Source organism: Gopherus evgoodei, chromosome 11, assembly GCF_007399415.2.
Source record: "Gopherus evgoodei ecotype Sinaloan lineage chromosome 11, rGopEvg1_v1.p, whole genome shotgun sequence".
In the NCBI taxonomy this organism is placed as follows: Eukaryota; Metazoa; Chordata; order Testudines; family Testudinidae; genus Gopherus; species Gopherus evgoodei.
Genome location: NC_044332.1, coordinates 80,598,496 through 80,619,705, shown reverse-complemented (window position 1 = coordinate 80,619,705; position 21,210 = coordinate 80,598,496). Strand labels below are relative to the sequence as shown.

The 21,210-nt window shown below is 66.6% G+C and overlaps 1 protein-coding gene across 1 annotated transcript; it reads right to left on the bottom strand.

Moving 5' to 3' along the window:
• Window positions 1–1,548: 1,548 nt before the first annotated feature.
• On the bottom strand, window positions 1,549–18,308 carry TMEM198 (transmembrane protein 198). The gene is made up of 5 exons (XM_030580234.1): window positions 18,275–18,308; window positions 7,133–7,365; window positions 5,788–6,363; window positions 3,875–4,065; window positions 1,549–2,511 (listed from the first exon to the last, which is right to left on the bottom strand). The coding sequence occupies exons 2-5, from the start codon at window positions 7,293–7,295 to the stop codon at window positions 2,365–2,367; spliced, it is 1,077 nt and encodes a 358-aa protein (XP_030436094.1). The 5' UTR covers window positions 7,296–7,365; window positions 18,275–18,308; the 3' UTR covers window positions 1,549–2,364.
• Window positions 18,309–21,210: the final 2,902 nt, after the last annotated feature.

The window sequence follows — 21,210 nt, the reverse complement described above, 5'->3', positions numbered from 1 at the left end:
GCATAAGTGGCCCAGTCCCCAGGACGAGACTATCCCTCATGTGCACTGGAGAGCAGAGCAGCCAAACTCACACTGCCTCTCCAGGTGGGCAGTGCCCGCAGCCCCCAGCCCAGTGCCTGGCAGGCGAGCGCATGGGGAGGGCATGGGACAGCAGCTACCCTGGCCCGTTCTCCGAGGGAACAGCCTCTCCTGGTGCTGCTCTGGCCCAGGGCCTTTGCGGGGCAGCTCTCAGGGAGCTGGGGTGTGTACAGGCACCATGGAGCTACGCTGGGAGGGCAGAGAATGGGGGGAACAGGCACCATGGAGCTGGGCTGGGGGGGGCTGAGAATGGGGGGAACGGGCACCATGGTGCTACGCTGGGGGAGGCAGAGAAGGGGGGGAACAGGCACCATGGAGCTGGGCTGGGGGGGCAGAGATGGGGGGAACAGGCACCATGGCGCTACGCTGGGGGGGGGCAGAGAATGGGGGGAACAGGCACCATGGCGCTACGCTGGGGTGGGCAGAGAATAGGGGGAACAGGCACCATGGAGCTACGCTGGGGGGGCAGAGAGTGGGGGGAACAGGCACCATGGAGCTACTCTGGGGGGGCAGAGATGGGGGGAACAGGCACCATGGCGCTACGCTGGGGTGGGCAGAGAATGGGGAGAACAGGCACCATGGCGCTACGCTGGGGGGGCAGAGAATGGGGGGAACAGGCACCATGGAGCTACGCTGTGGGGGGGCAGAGAATAGGGGGAACAGGCACCATGGAGCTACGCTGGGGGGGCAGAGGGGGGGGACAGGCACCATGGAGCTACGCTGGGGGGGCAGAGAATGGGGGGAACAGGCATCATGGAGCTATGCTGGGGGGGCAGAGAATGGGGGGAACAGGCACCATGGAGCTATGCTGGGGGGGCAGAGATGGGAACAGGCACCATGGTGCTACGCTGGGGGGGCAGAGAATGGGGGGAACAGGCACCATGGAGCTATGCTGGGGGGGGCAGAGATGGGAACAGGCACCATGGTGCTACGCTGGGGGGGGCAGAGAATGGGGAGAACGGGCACCATGGCGCTACGCTGGGGTGGGCAGAGAATGGGGGGAACAGGCACCATGGCGCTACGCTGGGGGGGCAGAGAATGGGGGGAACAGGCACCATGGAGCTACGCTGTGGGGAGCAGAGAATAGGGGGAACAGGCACCATGGAGCTACGCTGGGGGGGCAGAGAATGGGGGGAACAGGCACCATGGAACTACGCTGGGGGGGCAGAGAATGGGGGGAACAGGCACCATGGTGCTACGCAGGGGGGGGCAGAGAATGGGGGGAACAGGCACCATGGATCTGGGCTGTGGGGGGCAGAGAATGGGGGGAACAGGCACCATGGTGCTATGCTGGGGGGGGCAGAGAATGGGGGGAACAGGCACCATGGTGCTACGCTGGGGGGGGCAGAGAATGGGGGGAACAGGCACCATGGATCTGGGCTGTGGGGGGCAGAGAATGGGGGGAACAGGCACGATGGTGCTACGCTGGGGGGGCAGAGAATGGGGGGAACAGGCACCATGGTGCTACGCTGGGGGGGCAGAGAATGGGGGGAACAGGCACCATGGTGCTATGCTGGGGGGGGCAGAGAATGGGGGGAACAGGCACCATGGTGCTACGCTGGGGGAGGCAGAGAATGGGGGGAACAGGCACCATGGATCTGGGCTGTGGGGGGCAGAGAATGGGGGGAACAGGCACCATGGCGCTACGCTGGAGGGGGGCAGAGAATGGGGGGAACAGGCACCATGGAGCTACGCTGGGGGGGCAGAGAATGGGGGGAACAGGCACCATGGAACTACGCTGGGGGGGCAGAGAATGGGGGGAACAGGCTCTCAGAAAGCTGCTCACTGAGCTGCTTGGGGGTCAGTGGGGGGCTAAGGGCTGGCATTGAAGGAGCTGCTCCTGGGGGCCTCTGGGAGAAAGCTGGGTGATACCAGGCGCTCTGGGGCACCTTTGGCTCATCAGGCCCTGGCACAGGCTGTGCCCCCTCAGGGAGTGGCAGTGGGGCGCTCACCCTGCTCCAGGAGTCCACGTGTCATGCCGCCATGCAAAGCCTGTGCCAGCGAGTGGGATTAACCCTCTCCCTGCATTGCTCACCGGCTAGCGATCTCTGAGCACAGCCCTGTGCATGCCCCGTCAATGGCCTCCCTGCCCCAAATGGGCCACAGCCCTCCCCTCAAACACCCCCTGGCTCTGACTCCTGCTGGCCCTGGTGTGTCTGGAGAGCTGGTCCATGTTGGCCCTGGCAGGGCCCTGGCATGTCGGTCCGTGCTGGCCCTGGCGGGGCCCTGGCGTGTCGGTCCCTGCTGGCCCTGCTGCTGGTGTCACGAGAGGTCAGGGGGTCTGGGCTATACCCGAAGAACTGGGCCAGAGCCCATGGTCAAGGGCACCGTAGAGCTGCAGTCATAGTCCAGGTCGACCACGGCGTGCGTGCTTGTGATGAGGCTGCTCAGCGACGTCCCCGTCTGCCGCTCCCGGAAGCTCTGGATGTAGCTCTGGATGAGAGAGGAGGGACATGAGCATCTTGTCTCCAGCCCTCCCGCTGCCACTTCAGCCCTCTCCTCTCCCCCAGCTCTGGGGCTCTGCTGGCCCTGTCTGGGGGAAGGACCTGCCAGGCTGCTGCAGTACAGCCCTTCCCCAGCAGGTGGGGCCACTGCCACACACCCAGGCGGGGCGGGGCGGGGCGGGGCAGGGCAGGGCAGTCAATTCCCTAGTTCAGGTTGCTGCAGCCAGGTGGTTCTCCCCTGCCCCCTGTAGCCTGGGGCAGCATGTGGGAGTCTGGGGAAAAGGCCAGGGGGGCATTCGCCCCCCAGGGGTGGGACCACAGGGGGAGTCTAGGCAGCAGAGCACAAGATGGGGGCAGAAGGTGGGGGGCAAACTGCAAGTGACCTTGACAGGCAGGAAATGAGGGGAGTGGTTGGGGCCATGGATTTCACGGATCCTCGAGGCCTTTTTCTGGGCATGTCCAGCCCAGTTTGGGCAGCTGCTCCTGCCCTGGCACCAGCCGGCCCTGATGAGGGCAGCAGGCTGGAGGCCAGGGCCAGCATGCAGGCGGGCAGGGGTGGGGGATGTGGGGGGAGGAGGGAAGGGTGCTGGGATGGGGGCGCTGTGTCAGGAGCAGAGAGGAGGGTTTGGGGATCAATGGGGCGTCACCCCCTCCTGGTGCTCAGCCAGGGAGGCGTTGCCAGTGTGGCCAGCTGGGTGCCTGCTCACTGGGCTAAGCGCTGGGGCCAGTCTCCGGCCCAGGCCTTCCCCATGGGCTGCTCCCAGCGTCCCCTGGAGCCTCAGGTTCAGCCACGGCCCCTTGCCACTCCCTGCCCCACAGCAGGTACCAGCCCCCTCTCCCAGGAACCTGGCACTGGGCCTGCTCCAAGCTCTGCCACCCACCAGCTCCTCACCTCGGCCAGGCTCTTGCCCTCCCACCTGATCCTGGGTCACTCCCGGGGTCGGCACAGCCCTGCTACGGCTCACTGAGGCTCCCTTAGCTGGCAGGCACTGGGCTGTTTGATGCCTTCACACGGGGGAGCAGCACCTGGCAGCCCCCATCAGCTGTAGCTGAGGACGGAGGATGGGAAAGCTCTCCCCACCCCCGCCCCCGGAAGTGGGGCAGGTTCAGTTCTGGTCTCTGTCCAGAACGCCTGGCGCTGGCGGGAGAAGGCAAAGGGGCCCCCGGCCAAGGCTGATGCCCATGGGGAGTTGCAGGGCAAGGAGGCCACGGGCTGGCTCAGTGCCTCCTGCTGGTTTATTGTGTTTCTGGCAGAAGGAGGCGACGCTGTGAATGTGCAGGGCAGAGCCCACCCGTTCCCAGAGCGCTGGGCTCCTGCCTCCCCCTGGCCCACGCACAGCCCCAGCGCTCACAGGAGAGAGCACGTCCCCGTCAAAGCGGCGCACGGGGGTTGGCTTGCGGCGGTAGCTGGGTTCGGGCAGGTGGGCTTTGTGTGGGTGGGGAGGGGGACGGGGCGGCCTCCGCTGCTTCTTCTTCTCCTTCCGCTGCTCCCGCTGCTTGATCCTCATCAACTGCACCCGGCGCTGCTGCCGGCTGATAACCACTGCGGGGCGAGATGGGGAGTGAGGGGTCTGTTCTGCACCTCCACCGCACCTGGACCTGCAACTCCCCCCCACCTTGGCACCCAGACCCTGCAACCCCCCCCCCGGCACCCAGACCCTGCAACCCACCTGGCACCCGGATCCTGCAACCCCCCCGGCATCCGGACCCTGCAACCCCCCCAGCACCCGGATCCTGCAACCCCGCCGGCATCTGGACCCTGCAACCCCCCCAGCACCCGGATCCTGCAACCCCCCCGGCATCCAGACCCTGCAACCCCCCTGGCATCCAGACCCTGCAATCCCCCTGGCACCTGGATCCTGCAACCCCCCCGGCATCCAGACCCTGCAACCCCCCCCAGCACCCAGACCCTGCAACCCCTCTGGCACCCGGATCCTGCAACCCCCCCGGCATCCGGACCCTGCAACCCCCCCGGCACCCGGATCCTGCAACCCCACCGGCATCCGGACCCTGCAACCCCCCTGGCATCCAGACCCTGCAACCCCCCTGGCACCCGGATCCTGCAATCCCCCCGGCACCCGGATCCTGCAACCCCCCTGGCACCCGGATCCTGCAACCCCCCTGGCATCCAGACCCTGCAACCCCCCCCCCCCGGCACCCGGATCCTGCAACCCCCCCGGCATCCAGACCCTGCAACCCCCCTGGCACCCGGATCCTGCAACCCCCCCGGCATCCGGACCCTGCAACCCCCGGCACCCAGACCCTGCAACCCCCCTGGCACCCGGATCCTGCAACCCCCCCGGCATCTGGACCCTGCAACCCCCCCCCCGGCACCCGGATCCTGCAACCCCGCCGGCATCCGGACCCTGCAACCCCACCGGCATCCGGATCCTGCAACTCCCCTGGCACCTGGATCCTGCACCCCCCCCGGCATCCGGACCCTGCAAGCCCCCCGGCACCCGGACCCTGCAATCCCCCTGGCACCCGGATCCTGCAACCCCCCTGGCACCCGGATCCTGCAACCCCCCCGGCATCCAGACCCTGCAAGCCCCCCGGCACCCAGACCCTGCAATCCCCCCGGCACCCGGATCCTGCAACCCCCCCGGCACCCGGATCCTGCAATCCCCCCGGCATCCAGACCCTGCAAGCCCCCCGGCACCCAGACCCTGCAATCCCCCCGGCACCCGGATCCTGCAACCCCCCAAAGCACCCGAATCCTGTAACCCCCCTCCCCACATACAGTATCCGGACCCTGCAACCCCCCATCCCTGGCAACCAGAGCCTGCAATCCCCCTCCTCACCCCTAGCACCCAGACCCTGCAACCCCCCCCCCACCCCCCGGCATCCAGACCTGCAACTCCCCTGGCACCCGGATCCTGCAACTCCCCTCCACGGTACCCAGACCCTGCAACCCCGTGCTCTCCCTGGCACCTGGATCCTGCAATGCCCCCTGGCACCCAGATCCTGCAACTCCCCACCATTCCTGGCACCCAGACCTGCAACCCCCCTCCTACGGTACCCAGACCCTGCATCCCTGTGCTCTCTCTGGCACCTGGACCCTGCAACACCTCCTGGCACCTAGATCCTGCAACTCCCACAGGACCCGAATCTTGTAACCCCCCGCCCCACATACACACAGTACCCGGACCCTGCAACCCCCCCCCATGTCATCCCCCTAATCACTCAGAGCCTGCGAACGGCCCACAGCACCCATCACCTCTGATCCCCCATTCCCCGCGTCCCTCGCCCGCCCGTCCCGCCTCACCTTCTGTGTGGGAGTACCCCTCGGCCGTGACTTTCCACTGCACCAGCACACCCAGCGTGGCGAGGACGGGCCAGACACCCAGGATGACCCAGCTGTACCAGCACATGGGCCGTGCGGGTGCCACCTTGACACGTTCGTAGACGTACTGCACCAGCAGCAGCAGCTCGATGAAGTAGTCGACGGTGACGGTCATGATGGCACTGCCAAAGACGGCCGTGGAGAGGGTGGTGAAGAACTTCTGCCACTGCAGGGTGAGCACGGCGCCGAGCATGCCCACGCCCAGCAGCAGCCCGATGGGGATCCACACCGTGGGTGGGTGGTAGAACTGCTCCATGGCCACCAGCGTGGCCAGTGCCAGCAGCAGCCCCAGCAGCAGCCCCACCATGAAGAGCCCGACGCTGCGCACCAGCATGGTGACCAGCCCGCACAGGACACCGATGCCCAGCCCAATGCCCACCGAGGCCTCCACGCTCAGCTGCGTGTCCAGCACCCGCTCCTTGTAGCACAGCATGAAGATGATGATGGAGCCAAACATCAGCCCGGTCAGGAACATGATGGCCTTGAAGCAGCGGTAGCCTAGGGAGAGCAGGGCTGGTCATTGCCACAGGCTCTGTCCGCCCAGCGGGGACGCAGCGCTGGCAGGAGCCCTCCCTGACGCACACTCAGCTCCCCTCTGCGCCACCCGAGGGCAGGGGGGCTCCTGCTGGGGGGTGTGCTGCCAGGGTTCGCCGCAGGCGGCCTCGGTGCAGGCACGGATGTGCTAGGCCAGAGATACTGACTGCGGCTCGGCGATGGCCTGGCTGACTGGGCCGGGTGCTTTCAGGATGTGATAAAATGACACCACGTGTGCTGCCATTTTGCAGGGAGAATTACGTCGCATCCATGGCAGAACAAATTCCCACTCCTGGGTGCTCATGGGCAATGCCCCTGGCTGTGTCGCCCGAACCCCTCAGCTCTGAGTATCAGAGTCATTGTCAGGCTGGAGCCAGCTGCCCTGGCCCTGCCGCCCACCCCAGCTCGGCCTCAGCCCCATCCGCTGGCTCTCCCTGGCTGTAGGGAGGAACATGGGCTGGGAGCCAGGGGCCCCGCACACAGAGAAGTGGGCTCAGGTGGACCAGAGCAGCATGGCTGGGAGCCAGGACTTCTCACTTCTGCCACTGACTCGCTGTGAGCAGGCGGGAGGCCAGGCTCCACCCCTGCGCCTCAGTGTCCCCACATGTACGGGGGAGAGCAGGGAAGCAAAGCATGCTGGTTACGGCTGCTGCTCTCTGCCTGTGCTCCCGTCACCCTCACTCACCGCCCTGCTGAACAGCCGAGGCGGCCAGCCCGGCCCTGCCGGACTCACCGAAGAAGCAGTAGATGATCCCGAAGAGGCAGCACATGGCGCACACGACAGAGGGCACCACCTGGTACCGGCGCTGGATCTCCTGCTCACAGCTGTGCACCCACTCCTGCCCGGTGTCATGCGGCAGCAGCCTGAAGTGCAGCGTCTGCACAGTTGAAGTCATGGCTCTTGATGATCCCGGCGGGGGTGTCAGACGCCCCACAGGCCGCGCTGCATCCAGGAGCCTCCTCCAGCTGGCGAGAGGACAGAGCGACAGGGGAACGGGGTGGGATAAGAGCTAGCCTGCCCCGAGCACCCAGCGCAGCCCAGCACCTGCCGGCCCCAGGCAGCACCCACCTCTGCAGCAAGAACTGCAGGCTGGGTGCCCACTCCAGAGCCACCCTGATCCCTGAAGCACTGCAGTGGGGGCAGCTCATCCACCCCCGCCCCCCCATGCCCGGTGTCCTCCCAGGTCATGGGACAGAGCGGGACCCTGTGCTGGGACCAGGGCAGCCAGGCTGGAGTAGGAGGCAGCCCTGGAGTGGCTGTGGGGAGGAAGGCGTAGGACAAGGGGGCTGTGGCAGGAGCTAGAGGAAGGCCATGGGAAGGGGGCTTGGGATGGGAACCCAGGGGGAGCTTCCTGATGGGGGCCCAGCCCAGGGCTGCCAGCAAAGGTGTGAGGAACCCCCTTGCATCCAGCAAAGGTGCGAAGAACCCCCATCCATCCAGACAGGTACGAGAGGGGCCCCGAACGGGAGACTGCCGGGATGGCTGAGCGTCACACTATAGTGCGTGTAAAAGGCGAGTTGGCACGACAGAGCCATTCCCCCTGAATGGGGGGGGGGGGAGAGTCTCAGAGCAGGTCCCCTGGTGTCTGGGGAGGGGACTGAGGCTGGGGATAGCCACGGAGCGGCTCCCCAGCGTCTGGGGGGACTGGGGCCGGGGATGGCCAAGGAGCGGCTCCCCCGGCATCTGGGCGTGGGACTGGGGCTGGGGATGGCCACGGAGCGGCTACCCCAGCGTCTGGGGGGGACTGGGGCCGGGGACTGGGGCCACGGAGCGGCTCCCCCAATGTCTGGAGCAGGACTGGGGCAGGGGATGGCCACGGAGCGGCTCCCCCGGCGTCTGTGGAGGACTGGGGCCGGGGACTGGGGCCACGGAGCGGCTCCCCCAATGTCTGGAGCAGGACTGGGGCTGGGGATGGCCACGGAGCAGCTCCCCCGGCGTCTGTGGAGGACTGGGGCCAGGGATGGCCACAGATCGGCTCCTCTGGCGTCTGGGGGGGGGAACTGGGGCCGGGGATGGCCACGGAGTGGCTCCCTTGGCATCTGGGGGGGCAGGACTGGGGCCGGGGATGGCCACAGGATGGCTCCCCAGGCGTCTGGAGGGGGACTGGGGTCAGGGATGGCCACAGAGCGGCTCCCCCAGTATCTGTGGGGGGGACTGGGGCTGGGGATGGCCAAGGAGCGGCTCCCCCGCCATCTGTGGGGAGGACTGGGGCCAGGAATGGCCACGGAGCGGCTCCCCCGGCGTCGGTGGGGGGAGGGGGACTGGGGCCGGGGATGGCCACGGAATGGCTCCCCTGGCATCTGGGGGGGCAGGACTGGGGCCGGGGATGGCCACAGAGCGGCTCCCCAGCATCTGGGGGGGGACTGGGGCCAGGGATGGCAATGGAACAGCTCCCCCAGCATCTGTGGGGGGGACTGGGGCCAGGGATGCCTTGGAGCAGCTCCCCCAGCATCTATGGGGAGAACTGGGGCCCCGGATGGCCAAGTAGCGGCTCCTCCAGTGTCTGGAGCGGGACTGGGGCCGGGGATAGCCACGGAGCGGCTCCCCCGGCGTCTGGGAGGGACTGGGGCCGGGGATGGCCACAGAGCGGCTCCCCTGGTGTCTGCGGGGGGGAACTGGGGCCGGGGATGGCCACGGAGTGGCTCCCCTGGCATCTGGGGGGGCAGGACTGGGGCCGGGGATGGCCACAGAGCGGCTCCCCAGCATCTGGGGGGGGACTGGGGCCAGGGATGGCAATGGAACAGCTCCCCCAGCATCTGTGGGGGGGACTGGGGCCAGGGATGCCTTGGAGCAGCTCCCCCAGCATCTATGGGGAGAACTGGGGCCCCGGATGGCCAAGTAGCGGCTCCTCCAGTGTCTGGAGCGGGACTGGGGCCGGGGATAGCCACGGAGCGGCTCCCCCGGCGTCTGGGAGGGACTGGGGCCGGGGATGGCCACAGAGCGGCTCCCCTGGTGTCTGCGGGGGGGAACTGGGGCCGGGGATGGCCACGGAGTGGCTCCCCTGGCATCTGGGGGGGCAGGACTGGGGCCGGGGATGGCCACAGAGCGGCTCCCCAGCATCTGGGGGGGACTGGGGCCAGGGATGGCCACGGAGCAGCTCCCCCAGCATCTGTGGCGGGGACTGGGGCCAGGGATGGCCACGGAGCAGCTCCCCCAGCATCTGTGGGGGGGACTGGGGCCAGGGATGGCCATGGAGCAGCTCCCCCAGCATCTGTGGGGGGGACTGGGGCCGGGGATGGCCAAGTAGCAGCTCCCCCAGTGTCTGGAGTGGGACTGGGGCCGGGGATGGCCACGGAGCAGCTCCCCCGGCGTCTGGGGGGGGGGGGGACTGGGCCTGGAGAGGCGATGGAGGGTGATGGGGGCTCAGGAAAGTCAATAAAGGGCTGTTTTGTTTTGGTCCTGTTGGCTCCCCCACAAGTGAAGGGTTGTTAGTTTGGCTCAAGGGCCAAACTACTCTGAGAGGAGGGAAACTGAGGCCATAATTGCCCCACTACCAGAGCGAGATGTAAACCAGAAGGGAAACTGAGGCAGCAATGCTGGAAAGGTAAGAGCTGTTACAGGTGCTAACCCCCTCAAGACCCATCTCAAAGCCTTGGCACTAACCCAGAGATCCCAAGCCTGAACCAACAGCACAGCCCTGCACAGAGGGAACCCAAACGGACAGGACTGATCCGAGAGAACGCAGCCACCGGGTGCTAACTGAGGGAGCCCACACCATCAGCACTGTCCCACAGGGCTCCAGGCCAGACGGGACCCTCGAAGCACTAGCCTGACTCCTGCCTAGCCCCAGCCCCACCGCATTGCGCCCAGTAACTTCTGTTCAGAACAAAGCGACCCCCAGAAAGGCCCCGGCTGGATGGAAACCCTTCAAGTGAAGGGGAATCCACTGCTTCCCCTGGGAGCTCATCCCACGGGTGAGGCACCTGCACCGTTAAACATCGGCGCCTTAATTCTAATAGGGATTTGTCCAGCTGCAGTGTCCAGCCACGGGCTCTGGTTCTGGACATCTCTGCCAGACTGAAGAGCCCTTAGTGCTACAACTCAGCCAGCTGCCTGGGGGTGCGGGGCCATGGCTGAGCTGGGTGGCCAGGGGCGAAGGGTGCTGGGACGCGGCTGAGCTAGATGGCCGGGGGCGAGGGGTGCTGGGCCGTGGCTGAGCCAGCTGGCCAGGGGTGTTGTGCTGTGGCTGAGCAGGGTAGCCATGGGCGAGGGGTCCTGGGCCATAGCTGAGCTGGGTGGCTGGGGTGCCCAGCATGGCGGGCTGGGGGTGAGGGGTGCAGGGCCGTGGTTGAGCCAGCTGGCCGGGGGTGCTGCACCATGGCCGGCCGGGGGCGAGGGGTGCTACACCATGCCTGCCCAGGGGAGGTGTGCCGGCCTGTGGCTGAACCGGGTGGCCAGGGGCAAGGGGTGCTGGGCCATGGCTAAGCCGGCTGGCCGGGGGCGAGGGATGCCGGGCCATGGCTGAGCTGGGTGGCTGGGAGTGCCCAGCATGGCGGGCTGGGGGTGAGGTGTGCAGGGCCGTGGCTGAGCCGGTTGGCCAGGGATGCTGCACCATGGCCGGCCGGGGTCGAGGGGTGACAGGCTGTGGCTGAGCTGGGTGGCCGTTGGCGAGGGGTGCCGGGCCATGGCCAGCCGGGGGTGAGGGGTGCTGCACCATGGCTGGCCGTGGGCGAGCTGTGCCAGCCTGTGGCTGAGCCGGGTGGCCAGGGGCAAGGGGTGCTGGGCCATGGCTGAGCCGGCTGGCTGGGGGTGCTGCACCGTGGCCGGCCAGGGGCGAGGGATGCCGGGCCATGGCTGAGCTGGGTGGCAGGGAGTGCCCAGCATGGCGGGCTGGGGGTGAGGTGTGCAGGGCCGTGGCTGAGCCAGCTGGCCGGGGGTGCTGCACCATGGCTGGCCATGGGCAAGGGGTGCCGGGCTGTGGCTGAGCTGGGTGGCCGTGGGCGAGGGGTGCTGGGCCATGGCCGGCTGGCGCGAGGGGTGCCGGGCCATGGCCGTCCGGGGGTGAGGGGTGCTGCACCATGGCTGGCCGGGGGCGAGCTGTGCCAGCCTGTGGCTGAGCCGGGTGGCCAGGGGCGAGGGGTGCTGGGCCATGGCTGAGCCGGCTGGCTGGGGGTGCTGCACCGTGGCCGGCCGGGGGCGAGGGATGCCGGGCCATGGCTGAGCTGGGTGGCTGGGAGTGCCCAGCATGGCGGGCTGGGGGTGAAGTGTGCAGGGCCGTGGCTGAGCCGGGTGGCCAGGGGCGAGGGGTGCTGGGCCATGGCTGAGCCAGCTGGCCGGGGGCGAGGGGTGCTGGGCCATGGCTGAGCCGGCTGGCCGGGGGGTGCTGCACCATGGCCGGCCATGGGCAAGGGGTGCCGGGCTGTGGCTCAGCTGGGTGACCATGGGCAAGCAGTGCCGGGCTGTGGCTGGCCCGGGGCGAGGCGTGCCTTGCCGGGCTGTGGCTGAGCTGGGTGGCCGTGGGTAAGCGGTGCCGGGCTGTGGCTGGCCCGGGGCGAGGCGTGCCGTGCCGGGCTGTGGCTGAGCTGGGTGGCCGTGGGTAAGCGGCGCCGGGCTGTGGCTGGCCCCGGGCGAGGCGTGCCGTGCCGGGCTGTGGCTGAGCTGGGTGGCCGTGGGTAAGCGGTGCCGGGGTGTGGCTGGCCCGGGGCGAGGCGTGCCGTGCCGGGCTGTGGCTGAGCTGGGTGGCCGTGGGTAAGCGGTGCCGGGGTGTGGCTGGCCCGGGGCGAGGCGTGCCGTGCCGGGCTGTGGCTCAGCTGGGTGACCATGGGTAAGCGGTGCCGGGCTGTGGCTGGCCCGGGGCGAGGCGTGCCGTGCCGGGCTGTGGCTGAGCTGGGTGGCCGTGGGTAAGCGGTGCCGGGGTGTGGCTGGCCCGGGGCGAGGCGTGCCGTGCCGTGGCTGAGCTGGGTGGCCGTGGGTAAGCGGTGCCGGGGTGTGGCTGGCCTGGGGCGAGGCGTGCCTTGCCGGGCTGTGGCTGAGCTGGGTGGCCGTGGGCGAGGGGTGCCCAGCATGGCAAGGACTTGGGCTGCTCTCTGGGTCTGGGGTCCCTGCACTGTGTGCCCCTTGCTGCCCCCCCCCCCCCCCCCCCCCAATGGGGCCTGGTGCTGAGCTGACTCAGGGGCGCCAGCCGGGCAGCCTCTGGCAGCAGACGCCAGCTTGGGCCCGGGGCTGGCAGAGGGGCCCTGGGGTGAACCCACGTGTGATGGGGGGGGGGGCTGCCGGCTCGCTGCCGCCCCATTGGTGCACTCGCTGTTGCTAAGGGGGGCAAGACACTGGCTGATTGGCTGCAGGGAAATTACCCACCAGCTGCTTCCTCTGCTACAGCCTTTTGTTACATCCCCCACCCCACGCTGGGCCGGCCCCCCCAGCCGCCCTGGCCCCCAAGTCTCCTTCCCGCCCTGCCCCTCAACCTGCCCCAGCCCCCCTGGCAGCACCCTTGGCCCATCTGTCCCCCCAGGTCTGCCCATTGGTCTCCCTGCCCCCCATCCAGCCCTGCCTGGGGATGCTCCTCCGCCCCTCCCGGGCCCCACCTGGCCACCTGTCTGGTATTCTAGCCCGAGACTCCCCGGCCATACACAGCTTTGCTGATGCCCCCCAGTTCTGACCCACAACCACCAACGTTACACAGTTTGGATCTGATCTAAGATTAGGGAATTGGGGAAGCAGCCTCTCTGCCCTCCCCCGCCCCCAGGCAGGGCTGCCAGGCAGGGTTCGGGGGAAGCCTCTCTGCATCTGTGCAAGTCTGGGGCTCCAACCATCAGGAAAAGTTTCACAGGGACGGGGCTGAGCACAGATGCCAGGTCCGACTGCAAAGCCTCCTCTGCTAGGGAAGGTGCCAGTGCTATAGCAAAGGGAACGGAATCTGAAAACGTTGTTGTCTCAGCCTGACTCCTCAGCTGTGGCAGGCACCAGCTGGGAGACAGGTGCTGACTCCGAGCACAACCCCTCACACACACACAGTGAGAGGGGATTTGCTGGCTGGCAGTTCTAATGCCCTGGAAATCCATGACAGGACCCTTGCTATGCGGGTCCCCTGAAGGCCCTAGCACTGAATCTTCTCAGGTTCTGCTGCATGCACTTTGCCTTGTTATGTTTCCAGCCCTGTAAATAGTTTGACGTTGAGGTGGTTTAATGCTGGCCTTTGCTGGCGGATGAAAACCGCCGAGAGCTGTGTGGGTGTACAGTTCCTGGAACAGTCCCCCCTTGCACCCAGGACAAGTCCCACTACCCCTGTAACAAGCGGGGATAACCTCAGAGCAGGGACTCCCAGCGCCACTGCAGGCCGCAGGCTTGCCTCTGCCCCCACCACCAGATGTGACCGCAGGGGCACTGCCTTTCTCCGATCCGGGGTCGCAGGGGAAGCGAAGTGTTTAACCGGGGAGCTCACTCCTGGGGCCGGGAAGGGAATGGGAACGCACCCCTCACTTGGAACACGTACACCTGGGCTGGACTAGCCACTAAAGGAAGAGAAGGTCCTGCCCTGGATGAAGGGCTGAGCTAGCTGAAGCCAAACAAGTCCTGGTGTCTGCGATTCCCATCCAGATCCCTGGGGCAGGGCCAGGAGCGAATTTGTGTCTTGGGGCTTCACAGACCACGCCTGCAGCCTCCTGACAGCTGCCTCTTGTGGTTGAACAGCTGGCTGCAGTGCAGTGTTTGACTGACCCTTCTGTGGTGCTCTACCGGGGATCATCCTCCAGTCTCATGCGGTGTGAGCCCTGTGCCACCTCTGGCACGGCATGCAGAATGCCATGTTCCTTAGACAGACAAGCGGTAGCACAGCTCAGATACCAGTCATGATAGACAGACGGACGGACCCGTGGGAAAAGGGATGCTCCTTGCAGAGGACCAGAAACTGCCCTCTGACAATGTGCGGTAAAGGTTTTCTGTGGGTCAGCCCCGCCTAACGCATGGCTCCGGAGCGCTAGCTCGGAAGAGCTCTCCGATGTCCCGCTGCTCTCAGCAGAGGCTGCTGCGGAGAATGGTGCCGGTGATGGCAGGATGGATCTGTGGAAGGGAATCCTCTGAGCTTCATCCTCTCCCCGCCTGGAGACGATGCTGGCAGCATGCAGGAAAGCTGCTAACGAGAGCTCTGGGTGCCTAATCACCGAGTGCCCCAGGGAAGAGGCCCATGTGCATGGGCCAGCTGCAGCCCAGCGACCACAGGCTGCTCCTGGGGGAGGGAGGAGACCCACAGCTGATGCTGCAGAGCGGAGCTGTGGCCCCTCAGGCTCTGAGGGCCCTACTGGGTGACCAGGGTATGTGGGTGACCAGGGTGACCAGGGTATGTGGGGTGACCAGGGTATGTGATTGAAAATTGGCTCCCTGGGCGCCATGCACTCGGAGTATTAAACTGAGGCCCTTGAGTCAGCTCTGTGGCTGTGGGGAGGTGGCAGGGGACATCACCTTCCCAGGTGGCTCTCAGTGTTTCTCCCGCACCGCAGGAGCTGCTCTGGGGTGGGCCAGCTGCAGCCAGAGACTCCCCTGCCTCTGCTCAGCAGCATTCAAGCCTGCTGGCCACCTGCCATGACTCGAGGGAGAAGAGTTGTTCCTGGGCTGCAGGCGCCCCAGAGGGCAGGGCAGGAGCTGACGGGCTCTCTAGGGAACCAGGTACTGCGTGGATGGTGGCCCCAGCCTTGAGGCTAGACAGCAAGGACTTGCTGTGGCTCCTATCGCGCCAAGGTCCAGCAATAGGGACTGGCTGGCTCGGGCGTTTGCCCCTGCTCTGCGCCTGGCCCCAGGCTGGGAGTGACTGAAAGTCCCTCCTGTACCTGACAGCACTAGGCCAGCCTCCTGGCAGGAAGAGGCTCTTCTGAAACCTGGGGGTCCCTGTGGCCACAAGGACCCGGAGGCTGTGAACTGCCAGCAGCAGACAATTTCCTCGATCCAGGGGGCTGCTAGTGCGGCAGCTGGGTCTGAACGTATCCCCTTCTCACCAGTCCCCGACACCTGTCCATCCCGTCCCGGGCCAGCTTCACCAGCTGCCTTTCAGTGTGTGCTGTTCTCCACCCGACCCTGGGACTGCTGGAGTCAGGAGACGGGAGCCATAACTGCACCCACTCCTGTCAGCAGTGCCCCTGGCCTGACTTCTCCTGGACCCAGCAAGGGGCTGCGCTGGGCTAGAAAGTCAGGAAGTGACAGCACCCAGATTCCCATGCCTCACGGGCTTCCCCTCCTGTGCCGGCATCATTGCAAAGGAGGCTCTAATTACAGGGCACAAGCTCATTCTCAGCCAGTGCAAACGTCCCAGGCCCTACTGCCCCGTCCCAGCCCCGACTGCCCCATCCCATGCCAGCCTGCCCTGTCCCAGCCCCTACTGCCCCGTCCCATGCCAGCCTGCCCTGTCCCAGCCCCTACTGCCCCGTCCCATGCCAACCTGCCCCGTCCCAGCCGCTACTGCCCTGTCCCATGCCAGCCTGCCCTATCCCACGCCAACCTGTCCCGTCCCAGCCCCTACTGCCCTGTCCCATGCCAGCCTGCCCTATCCCACGCCAACCTGCAGTGTCCCACATCACCCTGCCCTGTCCCAGGCCAGCCTGCCTCGTCCCATGCCAACCTGCCCCGTCCCAGCCGTTACTGCCCCGTCCCATGCCAGCCTGCCCTGTCCCAGCCCCTACTGCCCCATCCCACGCCAACCTGCCCTGTCTCAGCCCCTACTGCCCCATCCCATGCCAGCCTGCCCTGTCCCATGCCACACAGTTCCAGGCCCCCATCTTGCTCACAGCACTGGGACTCTGGCTTGCCCTTTCCAACACCACGTCACTCCACCGCCCCACCCCATGCCATCCCGCCCTGCCACCCAGCACACGCTCCAGCCCCACCCCAGCCATGCTGCCCTGCTCTGCCCATCCACCCACCCACCCAGGCAATACTATGCCATATTCCGTCCCAAGCCACTGGACTCCTCCCCACCTTGTCCCACCCCCTATGGCCTGCACCACCCTGTCCTGCCCTAGCCAAGCCCACTCTGCTCTGCTCACTCCACCCAGCGCTTTCTGCCTGTGCCCACACATGCCACCCCAGTGCTCCAGTGTCCTGCCCCATGCTCCCCTCTCTGCCCCGTTCAGTCCCAGGCCTCCCCGCTCCATCCCCCATGCCATGTCAGCCTGCCACTAGGCAAGCTCCCATTTGCTCCCAGCAGCCAGGTGCACCCTCCGGATGTTCCCAGAAGGCGGGAGCTGAGGCCAGGACAGATGTTGCTAGGATACCGTGTTGCAAAGCCTTCTGGAGAGCCAGCCAGCAGCAGCTCCTCCACTCTTTGTCTGGCGCCCAGGGGTCTCCGGCGGGAAGGGTCCCGGCTCCGGCCTGGCAGGGCTGCTCTGAGACCTTGTTCCTGGGAAGCCGGAGCTGGGCAGAGGGTCCGGGCGGGTGGGGCGTTTCCCAGCCCAGGGGCTCGCTCTCTAGTGTGCAGAGAGAGGAGCAGGATTGACCCCCCCCACCTGCGCCCACCTGGGGAGAGGAAATGCCTGGGGCTGCTGGCTGGAAACCCGCTGCCCTTCGGCCCTTGGAGCCTTCCCAGGCCAGAGCGGGGAACCGCGGGCCCTGGCGTTCTCCAGGCCCGGGTGGGACGGAGGGCAGAGTGTTTACATGCTCTCTGAACCCCAACACTCAGCAGACGCCAAGGCCATCGGCTGGTGCGGTGCAGAGACATTATTACTGCCCCACCTGGTCACCCATCCTTCCCCCCTGCCTTCCCTCCTCCCCCCAGCCTGGGGCACCTGTTCCCATCCACCCCCACACCAGCAGTTATCCCCACCCACTCCCACCACCCCCATACCGGGGCAGTTATCCCCATCCACCCCTGCCACTCCCATACCAGGGCAGTTATCCCCATCCACCCCTGCCACTCCCATATCAGGGCAGTTATCCCCATCCACCCCCACCACCCCCATACCGGGGCAGTTATCTCTATCCATCCCCGCCACTCCCATACCGGGGCAGTTATCTCTATCCATCCCCGCCACTCCCATACCAGGGCAGTTATCCCCATCCACCCCCACCACCCCCATACTGGGGCAGTTATCCCCATCCATCCCCACCACTCCCATACCGGGACAGTTATCCCCATCCACCCCCGCCACCCCACCAGCACAGCTATCCCCGTCGATCCCTGCCACCCCCACATCAGCACAGCTATCCCCATCCATCCCCTCACCCCCACACCGGGGCAGCTATCCCCATCCACCCCCGCCACCCCCACACCGGGGCAGCTGCCCTAACCCTGCAGTCCCCGGCAGTTTCTGGGCTGCCTGTCGGGCGGTGACAAGGGTACAGCTTCCAAACCTGTCGGCCAAGTCCCTGGGCAGCAGAGCCAGGAAAAAACCTGCTGACCCGGAACCACAACGCGCCCCACAGGTCCCCGCTGGAACCCCAACATGCCCCGCAGGGTCCCCCCAGCTCCTCAGGACCCCCAGCACCCCCACCTCCCAAGGTCCCCCCCGGAACCCAAACCCGAACCGCAGGGTCCCCCCTCGGCTCCTCAGCGCCCCCAGCCCCCTCGCCCCGCAGGGTCCCCCCCGGAACCCAAACCCGAACCGCAGGGTCCCCCCAGCTGCTCAGCGCCCTCAGCCCTCCCGCCCCGCAGGTCCCCCCCCCAGCTGCTCAGCGCCCCCAGCACCCTCCCCCAGGTCCCCCCCGGAACCCAAACCCGAACCGCAGGGTCCCCCAGCTCCTCAGCGCCCCCAGGCCCCCCCTCGGCTCCTCAGGACCCCCAGCCCCCCCACCTCCCAGGGTCCCCCCCGGAACCCAAACCCGAACCGCAGGGTCCCCCAGCTGCTCAGAGCCCCCAGCCCCCCCACCTCCCAGGGTCCCCCCCGAAACCCAAACCCACCCCGCAGGGTCCCCCCAGCCCCTCCCCCAGGTCCCCCCCCGCCCCGCTCCTACCTGCGCCCCCGGCCGGGCCCCGCCGCATGGTCCCGGCCCGGCCCGCGGTGCTGAGCGGACAGCTCCGCTGACGTCACCCCCGCGTCACGTGGGGAGGGGGCAGGGCAGAGGCCGGGGGGCGGGGCTGTGAGGGAAAAAACGGGGGTGAAGCGCACGTGCAGGTTCGGGCGCGTGAGTGTATGTGTGCGTGCATGCATGTGTATGCATGTGCAGTGCACACACAGGTGTGTGTGTGTGCAGTGCATGTGCAGGTGTGTGTGTGTGTATTTGTATGTGCAGGTGTGTGCATGTGCAGTTGTGTGTGCAGTCCGTGTGCAGGTGTGTGCATGTGCAGTGCGTGTGCAGTTGTGTGTGCAGTCCGTGTGCAGGTGTGTGCATGCAGTTCAAATGCGAGTGTATGCATGTGCAGTGCACACGCAGGTGTGTGTGCGTGTGCAGTGTGCGTGCAGTCTGAGTGCAGGTGTCTGTAGATCTGGGGTGCATGCAGATGATTGCAGGTATGTGTGTGTGCCTGTGTGTGAGGGGCTGTCGGTGTGAGGGGTGCCCGTGCGTCTGTGCAAAAAGGGCTGTCGGTGTGAGGGGTGCCCATATGTCTATGTGTGAGGGAGAGTCGGTGTGAGGGGAGCCCATGTGTCTCTGTGTGAGGTGCAGTGTGAGGGGTGCCCATGTGTCTGGGTGTGAGGGACAGTCGGTGTAAGGGGTGCCCGTGTGTCAGGGGCTGTCGGTGTGAGGGGTACCCATGTGTCTGTGTGTGAGGGGCAGTCGGTGTGAGCGGTGCCCATGTGTCTGTGCGTAAAGGGTTGTCGGTGCGAGGGGTGCCTGTGTGTCTGTATGTGAGGTGCAGTCGGTGTGAGGGGTGCCCGTGTGTCTGGGTGTGAGGGACAGTCGGTCCGAGGGGTGCCCGTGTGTCTGGGTGTGAGGGGCTGTCGGTGCGAGGGGTGCCCGTGTGTCTCTGTGTGAGGTGCAGTGTGAGGGGTGCCCATGTGTCTGGGTGTGAGGGGCTGTCAGTGCGAGGGGTGCCCGTTTGTCTGTGCGTACAGGGCTGTCGCTGTGAGGGGTGCCCATGTGTCTGGGTGTGAGGGGCTGTCGGTGTGAGGGGTGCCCATGTGTCTGGATGTGAGGGGCTGTTTGTATGAGGGATACCCGTGTGTCTGTGTGTGAGGGGCTGTCGGTGTCAGGGGTGCCCGTGTGTCTGTGCGTACAGGGCTGCCGGTGTGAGTGGTGCCCGTGTGTCTGTGTGTGAGGGGCTGTCGGTGTGAGGGGTGCCCGTGTGTGAGGTGCTGTCAGTGTGAGGGGTGCCCGTGTGCCTGTGTATGAGGGGCTGTCGGTGTGAGGAGACCCGTGTGTGAGGGGCTGTCGGTGCGAGGGATGCCCGTGTGTCTGGGTGTGAGGGGCTGTTGGTATGAGTGGACCCGTGTGTCTGTGTGTGAGGGGCTGTCGGTGTGAGGGGTGCCGGTGTGTCTGTGCATACAGGGCTGTCGCTGTGAGGGGTGCCCATGTGTCTGGGTGTGAGGGGCTGTCGGTGTGAGGGGTGCCCATGTGTCTGGATGTGAGGGGCTGTTGGTATGAGTGGACCCGTGTGTCTGTGTGTGAGGGGCTGTCGGTGTGAGGGGTGCCGGTGTGTCTGTGCATACAGGGCTGTCGGTGCGAGGGGTGCCCGTGTGTCTGTGTGTGAGGGACTGTCGGTGTGAGGGGTGCCTGTGTGTCTGTGAGGTGCAGTCAGTGTGAGGGGTGCCCATGTGTGAGGTGCTGTCAGTGTGAGGGGTGCCCGTGTGCCTGTGTATGAGGGGCTGTCGGTGTGAGGAGACCCGTGTGTCTGTGTCTGAGGGGCTGTCGGTGCGAGGGGTGCCCGTGTGTCTGGGTGTGAGGGGCTGTTGGTATGAGTGGACCCGTGTGTCTGTGTGTGAGGGGCTGTCGGTGCGAGGGGTGCCCGTGTGTCTGTGTGTGAGGGGCTGTCGGTGTGAGGGGTGCCGGTGTGTCTGTGCATACAGGGCTGTCGGTGCGAGGGCTGCCCGTGTGTCTGTGTGTGAGGGACTGTCGGTGTGAGGGCTGCCCGTGTGTCTGTGTGTGAGGGACTGTCGGTGTGAGGGGTGCCCATGTGCCTGTGTCTGAGGGACTGTCGGTGTGAGGGGTGCCTGTGTGTCTGTGTGTGAGGGGCTGTCGGTGTGAGGGGTGCCGGTGTGTCTGTGCATACAGGGCTGTCGGTGTGAGGGGTGCCGGTGTGTCTGTGCATACAGGGCTGTCGGTGCGAGGGGTGCCCGTGTGTCTGTGTGTGAGGGACTGTCGGTGTGAGGGGTGCCCGTGTGTCTGTGTGTGAGGGACTGTCGGTGCGAGGGGTGCCTGTGTGTCTGTGAGGTGCAGTCAGTGTGAGGGGCTGTCGGTATGAGGAGTGCCCGTGTGTCTGTGTGTGAGGGGTGCCCATGTGCCTGTGTCTGAGGGGCTGTCGGTGTGAGGGGACCCGTGTGTCTGTGTGTGAGGGGCTGTCGGTGCGAGGGGTGCCTGTGTGTCTGTGAGGTGCAGTCAGTGTGAGGTGCTGTCAGTGTGAGGGGTGCCCATGTGCCTGTGTCTGAGGGGCTGTCGGTGCGAGGGGTGCCCGTGTGTCTGGGTGTGAGGGGCTGTTGGTATGAGTGGACCCGTGTGTCTGTGTGTGAGGGGTGCCCGTGTGTCTGTGTGTGAGGGGCTGTCGGTGCGAGGGGTGCCCGTGTGTCTGTGTGTGAGGGGTGCCGGTGTGTCTGTGCATACAGGGCTGTCGGTGCGAGGGCTGCCCGTGTGTCTGTGTGTGAGGGACTGTCGGTGCGACGGGTGCCTGTGTGTCTGTGAGGTGCAGTCAGTGTGAGGGGCTGTCGGTATGAGGAGCGCCCGTGTGTCTGTGTGTGAGGGGTGCCCATGTGCCTGTGTGTGAGGGGCTGTCGGTGTGAGGGGTGCCTGTGTGTCTG

What these genes read in the sequence shown, in the direction of transcription:
- TMEM198 (XM_030580234.1), bottom strand. Translation starts at nt 7,295, where the DNA reads ATGACTTCAACTGTGCAGACGCTGCACTTCAGGCTGCTGCCGCATGAC. An exon ending in GATCATCTACTGCTTCTTCG is followed by an intron (nt 6,364 to 7,132) that starts GTGAGTCCGGCA and finishes TGCTCTCCCTAG; the next exon opens with GCTACCGCTGCTTCAAGGCC. An exon ending in GGGGTACTCCCACACAGAAG is followed by an intron (nt 4,066 to 5,787) that starts GTGAGGCGGGAC and finishes CTCGCCCCGCAG; the next exon opens with TGGTTATCAGCCGGCAGCAG.